Source organism: Poecilia formosa, unplaced genomic scaffold (assembly GCF_000485575.1).
Source record: "Poecilia formosa unplaced genomic scaffold, Poecilia_formosa-5.1.2 Scaffold617, whole genome shotgun sequence".
Taxonomy (NCBI): domain Eukaryota; kingdom Metazoa; phylum Chordata; class Actinopteri; order Cyprinodontiformes; family Poeciliidae; genus Poecilia; species Poecilia formosa.
In genome coordinates, this window is record NW_006800556.1 from 223039 (window position 1) to 234852 (window position 11814).

The window sequence follows — 11814 nt, forward strand, 5'->3', positions numbered from 1 at the left end:
GTGTTAGAACACTGAAATCTGTAGCGGACCTCAGAACCAGCAGATGCTGCAGACATCAGCCCGATGTTTCGGTTCAACATGGCTGAACCCTGCCATGTTGCTCCCTGCGCCGGGCTCTGCAGGGAGAACATTCTAGAACAGCTGACTGATCCATGAACGTCTCCAGATGAAGATGCCAGGCTGCAACAAGTCGGTTCTGGTACCACAGCTCGGTCCGGCTACTAAATGGCACTAGTTACCTGGTCAGATACCAGGACGTGGATCCCTGTGGTCTTCTGGCGGTAGATGTGTGTGATCTGTTGTGGAGCGATGCTGTAGAGCCCAGCGATCTTCTCCAACAGGTTCAGCAGCGTCCGTTCCTCCAGGTACAGGGCGTGGTAGACTGCACACAGCAAGCCGACTTCATTCAGACGGACTCAGGGTTCCCCCAGTAAACCTGCTCAGCCCGGCGGTCGGTCCACCGTGTTTTTGTATTAAAAGATGTTAAATAGACAGGAAATGTAAAAATATTACTGGGTAAATATGTGTTACTGGAACATCTCCAGTGAAACGATATCTTAAACCCACAACTAGTCTTAAAAACAACAAACCAAAAAATACAATTAAAATAAATTTCAATTATTTGCACTTCTGTTTAATCCAAATCAACTCAGCGGCTCATCGGGCCCCCAGGGCTTCAGGGGCCATAAATGCTACTATCTTAACACAAATACATGAATGCAACATTTATTTATTGAGATGATCAATTCTGCTGAATTTGATTTAATGGTTTCAGCATAAATAGATTAAAGGATTTTAAATTGTTTAACATTTAAATATAAGATTTTAAGGACCTGGCAAGTTTACTAAAAGTTCAAAGAACAATATTCATAGTTAGATTGTTTCGTTACCATAGCAACAATCTGATGCTGCGAGTTTAATCTTTGAGTTGGAACTGTTTGTTCACAAATACAAATGAATAAACTGGATTATAACTGATTGTTTTTATGTTGCCAGTTAAACTCCTCCTCCTCTCTCAGATTAAATCCAACTCAGAAGCTGTTAGAGGTGCTGATGGGGCCCCTCAGTCAGATTCTGCCCCAGGCCTCATCAGCCTTGGACCGGCCCTGCAGGATGAGTTAAACCTGCTGCACTGAGCAGAGATGAGCAACAAATGGCATATTTAATATAATGCTGCTAATGTGGCTTTAGCAGCTCTGACATTTAGTGTCTGTTGAGTTTTAATAAGAATCACAGAAACTGTTCTGGTTGCTGGAGTTTATGGGACGAGTTTCTCAGATCTCCACGCTCATTAACTCTGTCTGACTAAGTGGACAAAGCATCTGATGGTTTGATGCTTCGTGTAGCCGGAAAAATAATAATAACTAATATAAAACCAACGTGATGCGAGGCGAGCGCTAAAGCTCCTCACCTGAACCTGCATGATGAGGTTATGGTTCGTTAGCCGCTAACGCTCCGACCAACCGGGAACACAGACATGAACTTTACAGGGCAGACAGCGCCACACGCTGGGCAGCGTGTCGAGATGGAAACGCTGCGTATAATTCTTTGTTCACAAACATAAATCATTCTCAGCGCTCCTCAACTCCTCTGAAAGCGACTACGTTATTCCTGCGGTTCACGTAGAGCTGCTCAACCAGAGCTAACAGGGCGGGTTTAGACTCCTACCTTGATGTGGAGTTCTCCAGAGAATCATAATTCCTCACAGGGGGTTGATGTAAACATCCATACAGGTCAGCCTGTGTCCAGTTTGAGAGAAGGGAGGAGCGTGCGACCCGCACTGAGGTAAACTTTAGAGATAAAGCAGCGGCAGCGCCTGATTGGTCCGCTCTCCCGGCTTTAAATGCATCAATTATAAACCTATCTTCTATAAACATATCTTTTAGGAACAAATCTGCTCTGTCACTGAAACGCTCAGAGAAACAGATGCTTGCAATCCGGCAAAAAAAATAAAGAAGAAAAGTAAGTGATTATTTTTCTAAATTATTATTTTCTTAAAAGCAAAAACAAGCAATGTTTAGTCTGGTGGGGGAGCTAGCAAAGCATGGCGGGCTGCCAGGCTTATACATTGGGGGAAACCCTGGACTGCACACAGCAAGCCGACTTCATTCACAGGCTGAGTGAGAAAGCTGCTGCAGGTCCAGATCATGTCTGAATCCGACCCGCAGAGCGCTGCTGAGGTGCAGACGCTCCACTGAAGATGAATATCAGAAAATATTTAATTCAGCAGAGGAGCAAACAGTTCACTGTTACTGGGCAGACTGGTTAAACTGGTGACATCTCCTCTGGTCCAATGCCAGCCCTGAACATGTCTAATGTGAAACCCGACCAGCTGGGTCCCAAAGGTTCTTCACGTGAGAAGTGAATGGTTTCTGTGCTGTAGCCTGAAGATGAGTAAATGTTTGTTACGAGCCAGAAGAGAGGGAGCCGCTCACCGTCGGAGCCGCCGGGCGTCATGGCCGCCGGGCCGCCACTCTGCTGCTGCTGACACACGTAGAGGGTGAGGCTGGGCTGGACACTCCTGGACAAGAGAGGCAACGGGATCAACAGGCTGGACCGACCCAAATGTGCTGAATGGAAGATGTGGACCGGATGGAGTCTAATGGACTCAAATGGGTCCAATAGAACCTATTGGGTCCAATGGATTCTATCTATATCAGGGGTCCCCAAAGTGGGTCCTGGAGGCCCGGCATCCTGCATGTTTTAGTCTCTCCCTGGTTTAACGCACCTGGATCAAATGATGGATCGTCGAAGCCCAAAAAGAAACATCAACCGCCGAAAAAGGTGGTAACAACAAGGAAAAAACTAAAACATGCAGGATGCCGGGCCTCCAGGACCCACTTTGGGGACCCCTGATCTATATGGACTAAATGGACAGCACGGATTCTACATGGACTGTTTGGACAGACGCTCCAATCGGGCCGGTGGGATTACATATGGAACCAGTGGGTTCTGTTGGACTGCACAGATTGTGAAAGAAAAAGTTTCCAGCTATCGATTGGGATGTTGGGCTAAGTGCACATTTCTCCAGCTGCTGCACAAACCGACGTTAGTTCTGAGAATCAGGCGCCTCGGTTGTTTTATCTGATGCCTCCGGAACCGGCGCCGTTTCTCTGGCGTGATGAAGAAGCTCATCGCGGCGCCTCACCTTCCCTTCATGGTGTTGAAGAGCCGGATGCCGTCAGCCGGACCACAGATCTGGATCAGATCCGCTCTGCTCATCCTCAGCAGGTCGGCTCCTGCAACACGAGCAAAAGCTACAAGTTCTGCTGGCAGCCGGGCCCGACCTGCCTCAGTGTAACAGGTGGAACCAGTAGGTGTCGCTCTCTCCACACCTTGAGCTCCCATAAAAGGGAAGCTGGCAGGCAAGTGGCCAATTGTCAATCTCCTCTGTGCGTTCCACTGTTTCTAATGAGGTTTGTCTGTTTTTGTGGTAAGGACAAAATTCTTTTAATCTGATCGTATTAAGTCAGTGCTGACAGGGTGTTTTTATAGGGCCACTCTGTCATTATTGATGATCTGATGGTAGCATCACCTGGGGGTGTGGTTGTTCGATGCTGCAGGTAGGATTTTTATATTTTTTAACTGGATTTAATTGTATTTTTATTGCAAAGATTTAATAAGCGTTTAATTTTTGTTTTTTTGCAGTTGTTGCTGCACCCTACTGTTCTTTTAGAGTTTGATTTTCATTTTTCCTTGTTTTTCATTCATTTTTGTTTGTTTTTTTGCAAATACACACCATTTTGTACTAATAAATATTGTTAATTTTATGCTGGCTGTTTATTGCATTTCGGCTAACTGAGGCTGTTACACCAGGCTCTGCAGACGTACCAGAATATGACCTGCTGATAGCTAATCAGAACCAGGCCACTGATTGGAGCGTCTCTAACGTTCAGCTCCTGACTGCTGGAAAACAAACCCAAAATCATGTCCTGTTTTCTCAGGTTCTGTTGGACCGCTTCCAGTCCGACACACGGCGTCTGTCCTACTACTCATCGTTTCCTCTGACCGGAGATCAGGCAGCTTTTAAACCACCCAACGTTAGCAACTCTTACCTCAGGACAAAAATAACAACCACCAGAAACCAACCAATCCTCAGTGAGTCAGTCTAGATCAGTGTTTCTCCACCCTGGTCCTCAGGCCCCCTGTCCTCCATGTTTCAGGTGTTTCTCTTCTGCCACCTGGATTGTGTCTCTGGGTGATTAACAGGATCTGCAGCTCCTGATGGTCCTGCAGTCATTTGAATCAGCTGTTCTGGAATAAAGGCTCACCTAAAACACGCAGAGCAGGGGGGCTGAGGACCAGGTGGAGAAACACTGAGCTAGACTCACTGATGCTGTAGCTTGCTTAGCGTTTGCCTGATATGTGGAGAATGTCTTCGGTTTTTACCCCAATGACCTCTGACCTTTAGAGATGTCCATTTAAAGGACGTCGAAGTGATTTCCAGTTTATTTTCCAGCCGGGCTGCGGTTCCCACCCCGCCCCGTACCGCTGCCACTGTACCTGAGAAGCTGAAGAAGAGCCTAGAGAAAGGCGAGAACCTGTGGCGCTGCAGCCACCGCTGAGCGTCCTGCGGCGACGACGACGGCAGAAGATGCTACATGTCAAAAAGAAGAAGAGTCCTTGAAATGAGTTTTGCTGCACAGCATCCACTGTCTCCAAATACTGGCCTAAAGGAGATAAGAGAGCAGGATTAAGCATTTAACGCTGCACCCAGTTACTTACATCCGAGCCGCCAGGCATGAACACCTCCGCCTGCTGCTTCGGAGAACAGTTGCTATAGAAACATGAGCATGAGGAAGAAAAACACAGGAAGTGATTGACTTTCTGCTTCGCCTGCACCACTCGCCACAATCACAATTTATTGTTCAGTTACTGCATGAAAAGTTGCTGGTTTTTACTTCTGAACAACCAGAACAACAGTATTGGCTGCATCGCCCCCTTCTGGCCCTGTGAGGTATTACTACAGGAGCTCTGGAGGGAAACCAAACCCTGAAGCCCAGAGGATCCAGTTACTCTGAATGCACCTTTAGTGTTTAGCCAATCAGAGGATGAGACCGATTTAATAGAACCAACAGAACCAACAGGTCCAACAGGACCAGAAGTCGGAACCGGAGCTGATGAATAACCTGAAGTTCTTCCTCTTCCTCTCTGTTTCACACTCAGATGAATCAATGGCTTGCTGCTGGTTCTGGTTCTGCTGCTGGTTCTGGTTCTGCTGCTGGTTCTGGTTCTGCTGCTGGTTCTGGTGCAAACGTTTCCCTCCTGGTTCCTGCAGAGCGGCGCCTCCAGGACGCCTGGACCTTCGACCCGTCTCTCCTAGAGCTCAGGCAACTTTTAGCTTTTTTGCACCTTAGATAGTTTTGGAAAATATTAATTTTTGAAGTTTTTTATGTTCCTGCATCAGATGCACCAGTTAGCTGCAAGTTTTATATTTCAACTTGAATGTTTTATATTTATCAGCCCTAAGAGGCTGAAGTTCTCACTACGCAGTGCTGGAAAGTATTTACACCCCATCAACCATCGGTCACATTTTGTCCAGTTCCAGCCTTCAGTGATTTTTGGAACGGAAAACTGTCAAGTTGAAGGAAAATGATGGGATGTTTCTGATAAAAACCTGAAAACTGAGGCATGCTTTAGGTCAGGGCTGGGCGGCTCCAGGCCTGGACGGTCGGCCTCCTGCAACTTTTAGATGCGTCTCCACTTCAACACACCCGAGTCGAATCCTGAGGTCGTCAGCAGAACCTGATGTACTGAGGAGGAGGTTCAGCTGCTGGACCAGGGAGGCGTTAAGAGCTGCAGGACTCCGGCCCTCCAGGACCAGGATTGCCCACCGCTGCTTTAGATCAAAGCAGCCTCATGGCCTAGTCAAAGGCCAGACAACCCACACACTCTCTGGAGGTTTTCATAGTTCTCACTCGGGAACGTAAATGCAAACCACCCTCAGAATTCAGTTTGTGAAAAAGGTTAAAAACTTTATTTTTCTTCCCCTTGGCGGTTCTGGACTTTTGGATCCGACAGGAAACAGAATTAATCTTTCACAATAAAACGTAACTCATGTGTAAACAAATGTAGATGGTCAGCTGAACTGGTTTCAGCTTTCATTAAAACAACGTCGTCCTCAGTTAGCAGAAGAAAACCAGTTTCCATGGCAACACGGGTCCAACAGAACCAAATCACAGAACCCGACGGATAGATAGATACTGTTATTGACAGAAAAACCAAATAAATGAAAAAAAACATTTTAATGGGAGCCAGAGAAAACTCCGCTCCTTCACTTGAAAATAAGAACATGAAATAAAGAAAATAAAACTTATAAAATATTAATTGATAAAATACGTAAAGTAGCTTCATGAATTAAACTCGTTATGAAACAAATAAACAATGAAGCCTGGAATAAATCAAGAGACAAACTGATTAATAAACTATCCCCATAATTTTCATCTAGTTTTTGTTTCATTGGGATATTTTTTTATTTGACTGTGTAGCTAGCTGGTAGCTAGCTGGTAGCTAGCTGGCCGTTAGCCCCGCCTGCTAGCTTCCAGCAGCTAGTGCTCAGTTTATCGGTGATAAATTACAGATATTTAGTTCTGATACTGAAGTTATTTCTGCATTTCAGGGAAAACACCGGCCTCAGACTCAGACATGGCAGACTAAGTTATGTTGACTTGAAGCAGCCAATCAGACATCAGGATCTCTGATCTCTGCCCTCCACACTAAGGAGAAGCTCGGCTCCGACTTACCCGTCCGTGAAGCCGCAGGGCGAGTTGAGGCAGACGGGTGACGGAGTGCTGCTGCTGCTCAGGTTCAGGCTTTCAGGCCACTGGGAGCACTGGGACAGAGGACAAACCACCCAGTTAGGCTTCAGCACAGAACCAGAACCAGCTGATTGCTCAGGAGCAGAACTGTGTTGGGACCAAAGGCTTCCTGCTGGTTCTACTGGTCCAACACTACGGAATGTCTCTGATCCAGTTAAAGCTCAACCAGATTAACAGAACCTGTTGATCCACTTCGTGTTCAGAGACACTGAAACCCTGAGATGATGTCATCCTGTCTGCTGAGCCCAGCAGCCAATCAGAGAGCGGCTGGTTCTGATCCTCACCTCCTTCAGCAGGGTGGTCTCATGGGACAGCTGGTACTTGTCCCGGTCCTGAGGCGTCTTCTTCTCCATCTTCTCTCTGTCTGTCTTCAGCTTGCGATCTGCTCCTTTGGGCTTCACACACAGGATGAGACAGTTGGAGCGTTTTGAACGCAGCCGGCCGGGCGCCGCTCACCAGGTTGAGTACCTTGAAGACCTTGACCTGGCAGTTGGACGAATGAACGTGTTCCACGTATTCCCCCTGGTCGTTGGAGGTGAAGGAGTCCACCTGGAGGCAGAACGGAACGCCCTTCTCCCCGCCGTGCTTCCTGGGGGTGAACTCGGTGCTGATGCAGTGGACCTGTGGAGAAACACGGAGTGAGACTAGAGCAGGAACGCTGGCAGTAGCATTCTACAAAGGTCCATCCGCACCTGGATGAAGACAGAAGCGTTCTTCAAGGGATCCCAGAGGAACTCGATGGTGTTGAGGTGCAGAGGGTCTGAACGCGGGTCCAGGATCCCCACGGAGAGGGGAACATCTGCAGGAAGGACAGCAGTCCGGTTAGCGATCCTCAACCTGAAGGTCCGAACGCACCGAGAGTCCTAAGCATCATCATCAGAGTGAAGCAGGAAGTCGATGACTCCAGCAATGATCTCAGAGCAGCAACTGTTGCTGTTCATCAACCTGGGAGGGGTCAAAGGTCACCCACTGAGCAGGAATGACCTTTAATTCAGGGCTTTCCAGGGCATTTGTTTGGTGACAAAGTGAGCTGAAAACAAGGGAAACATAATGAAATAAGCCCGACCCACCTGCCCGTCGGCTCCCTATGCGCAGTGGAGCTGCAGCGCTGAGCCTGATATCTAACGGTGGAGTCGGTTCCTCTCCCTTCACGATGAACCAGAGCGTCTTTAGAGGAACCTGTCGCGGCTCAAGCGGGTTCTGGATGAGCTCACCTATATCCAGGATCCGGTCTCCGGGGCGGTTCCACCTCCATCCCTCCAGATGCTGGTGCTCCATGTACTGCAGCCGGCGGTCGTGAAACACGATGCGCACGATGCTCTGCAGAGAAGCAGCGGCAGGTCAAAGGGCGGGGGAACGCCTGGATTCACTCAGTCACATCATCAGCCTCAATGAAGGAGGAGAAATTCACAGGAAGTTCAGCTCCTTTCAGAATAAAGCCAGATCAGCCAGAGCCTCGCCGTCTGATTGGTTCTGGAGGACCAATCAGCTGCTGAGGACTCATGGTGCCAGACAGGTGAGGACAGACTGGAGCCTCCACCCAGATTGACTCCAGGTTCTACTCCATCTGTCCTCTTTGTCTTGTTCCCATGAACCATGTTGGTTCTGAGAGGAACCAGAACCTGCTGATGACATCAGCAGCATCACCATGGAGACGTTTATGGAGGGAGGCCCCATGCATGACTGCGGAGAAGTCAAACATCTCCTGGTTAGCTCAGCTGCCACATGTTTCTACTTCCAGGAAGCAGCGAGCGGCAGCCAGCCTGCCGACGCAGGAACGTCCCACAGGTCCGCTCACTCAGAACCGGCCGGACCGGACCTGCAGCCCCTCCTCAGGCAGGAGGCGGCCTTCATCGCCTCAACACAGTTTCAACTCAGAGCTGCAGAGCAGCTGCCGGGTTTTCTTCAGGAGTTTTGGTTGGAGGAAGCATCTGAGCCAAGCGTGGAGAAAGCCCGGCAAGGCGGAGCAGAAGGAGAGGAAGGAGCGACAGCACTGAGCTGCCACCGGCCCTCGGAGAGGGAACGGTGCGTTCAGGGACCCGCGACAAACCGAGACAGTGGAGAAACAGACGAGAAAGAGAAGCAGAGAAGACATGAACAAACAGACAACATGGAGGCTTCCACCTACCTTCACATATCTGCTGCTTATATCTGAATACTCCACTAGCTTTCTGTTAAGCATACGGATTTCGTAGGACTGACCTACATATTAAAACATTAAAGAAAACCTGATTAAAATTTAATAAATGGAAAATCAGTCAATCAGAACAGAGGAGATGGAAACTGAATCACTGCAGGAACCCTGAGAGCCCGACATGAAGGCCAGCCTAGGATAGTAACTCCAACAGGTCTGAAACAGAAACCTGAGGCACGGAGAAGCTCCTTCACACCGGACCGAGACCTGGAGGCCGGGACGGCTCCGGACCGGGCCGGGACGGCTCCGGACCGGGACGTCCAGGCGTCACCTGCAGGAGGAGACTTCTTCCTGCCTAGCCGCCCCATCATGGCTCCCGTCTGCCCTGAGATGGAGCCGGGAGCCTCCAGAGGAGGAGGTGACGGTCCGACAGAACCGACCCGGCTCGTTTCAGCTGCTTTGTGTCTGGGTCCAGTTCACCCAACTGCTGGAGCAAATCTGTCCAACTCTCGCAGAAAATAATCATCATCTTCAAACTGTCAGCATTCTGAGGCGCGTTCCCGGAACGGAACCCGGTCCGGTCCGGTCCAAAGGGAGCCGAAAGCAGCTTTGGGGACTCTGTTCCCTGGAGGTAGATGATTCTCCACAGACAGAACCTCCAGAACACCTGGAGGGTTCTGGTCGAAGTAAATGGAGGTTCTGATTCGGACCAGTTGGAGTTTAGCAGAAAGCAGACAGAACCGATCACAGAGAGACAGGAAGGAAGAGGAAACATAATAAACATGAAGAACCAACATGTTGGACCCGTGAGGTTCTGCAGAACCTGGAGCTCACCGTTTCATCGTTTCTGGACCTTTAATCATTTATTTCAATCATATTTAGGGGGAAAGATTTTCTGACAGGGTCAGATATATTCATACACCCCAGTCCCGTTTGGACCAGAAGAACATCTGGAAAAGGATTCAGTCTGCAGCTGCATGGAGGCGGCAGACTGATGCTGAGGGTCCAGACTGGTTCTACTGGTTTGGTTCTGGTCCAGTTTTCAGAGGGAGAAATGTTTCTCTGGGGTATGTAAATATCTGGACCTGGCTTCTCGTTTTTTGTCATTTTATCTTTAATAAAAATCAACAGATTCAAGCAGCATTCATCCAGAAAACGGCTGTATGTAAACTTCTGGTCTTACATTTTAATGTGAACAAACATTATTTCTAGCATAATTCAGCAGAATACATTTATTATTGAATTTCTATATCTCAGATTACTTTTTAAGTGTTTCCATTTTAAATCATATTAAATATTAATTTAAAGTTTTTAAATTAGAAATGTGTGTATTTATACTTTACTGGTGTTCAGTTTTCCTCATGTTGATATTTAGCTGCAGATGATCAACAATTATTAAAATTAATTGAATTATTTGTTTATTTGCATTTTAATCTTGCACACAATGAGCTAAAGTGTTAAATGTTTTTATCCAATTAATGGATTAATTGATTTCTTCAATAATTATGTCAATCCTCCAGGTTGTTGTCGGTTGGTCCCGATTGGATCCAGAGGGACGGTACCTTGGTTCAGGTAGGTCAGCGTCTCGTCCTGCTGCTTGACGGCCGGAGACGTGGCGGCGCACAGGACGTAGTGGAAGGGCGGGCGCCGGGCGCCGCTGTCCGCCCGGAGCCGCGCCTCCTCGGTCTTCAGGAAGGGCGCCAGGGCGTCCCTGGAGGACAGGGCGGAGGAGACGCGTCCTGACTGCAGCTCTGCGCTCACATAACGGGCCATAAATGTTCCAATAATAGAAAAACGGCGTATTGCCTTCAGCTTTATCTAATCAACTCATCAGAGGGGCAAAGGTTCCAGACTCTCAGAATAAACAATAAAAGTCGGAAAAAAACAGGAAAAAAACTCCAGAAATTCAGCAGAAACAGACCGAGACTGGAGCAAGGTGAAGCTCACCTGATGTAGCTGGTGGAGTGCTGCTGCTGGAGCTGCAGCTGCTGCTGCTGCTGGTAGGACTCAGGCTGCGGGTGGCAGAATAGCATGTCTCGGTATCCACGGCAACAGGCAACAGGAGCGGAGACAGACTCGGATCGGGTGGTGCTTCCTGCAGAAGCGCTACGGGAGAAACGCTCCTCACTCCTCTTATACCGTCCTGACGTCTGGGGGCGGGGCCAGGGCCTTTCTGACCGCCGTGGGGGCGGGGCTTGCACGCACACCTCCTGCTGCGGAGCCAATGTGTGTCCTGCCTGGGAGGATCCGGCAGACGGGCAGGTCCAGCTGGGGGGTTCTTCCTCTGAAGCTGCTGCAGACTGACTGTAAGCTCTGAGTCGAGCTGCAGCAGCTGCTGCAGGTGTCAAAGTCTGCTGGGTTAATGTTTATCTGGACCAGAACCTGGAGGACAGAAACCGTCCCTCTGCTGCTCCGGGACAGAGACAAGGTCCACAACACACCCATGTTCCAAATATTACAGAGAACATTCAAGAGCCAGAGAATGGATGGATGGATGGATGATCAGATGGATGGATGGATGGATGGATGGATGATCAGATGGATGGATGGATGGATGGATGATCGGATGGATGGATGATCAGATGGATGGGTGGATGGATGGATGGGTGGATGGATGATCAGATGGATGGATGGATGGATGGATGGGTGGATGAGTGAATGGATGATCAGATGGATGGATGGGTGGATGGATGGATGATCAGATGGATGGGTGGATGGATGGATGGGTGGATGGATGATCAGATGGATGGATGGATGGATGGATGGGTGGATGAGTGAATGGATGATCAGATGGATGGATGGGTGGATGGATGGATGATCAGATGGATGGGTGGATGGATGGATGGGTGGATGGATGATCAG

At 48.7% G+C, this 11814-nt stretch overlaps 1 protein-coding gene across 2 annotated transcripts; it reads right to left on the minus strand.

Moving 5' to 3' along the window:
- Positions 1–33: 33 nt before the first annotated feature.
- On the minus strand, positions 34–11074 carry tfcp2l1 (transcription factor CP2-like 1). 2 transcript variants are annotated; one of them, XM_016665761.1, is made up of 13 exons: positions 10900–11074; positions 10515–10663; positions 8947–9020; positions 8033–8138; positions 7511–7617; positions 7287–7439; positions 7103–7213; positions 6744–6832; positions 4726–4777; positions 4504–4597; positions 3149–3239; positions 2436–2521; positions 34–382 (listed from the first exon to the last, which is right to left on the minus strand). In XM_016665761.1, exons 1-13 carry the CDS (start codon positions 10983–10985, stop codon positions 222–224), a joined length of 1359 nt encoding a protein of 452 aa, XP_016521247.1. In that variant the 5' UTR covers positions 10986–11074; the 3' UTR covers positions 34–221. The 2 variants fall into 2 exon arrangements, with proteins under 2 accessions (XP_016521247.1, XP_007541631.1); XM_007541569.2 differs by lacking the exon at positions 34–382 and having other exon boundaries at positions 989–2521.
- Between the last annotated feature and the right edge of the window lie 740 nt (positions 11075–11814).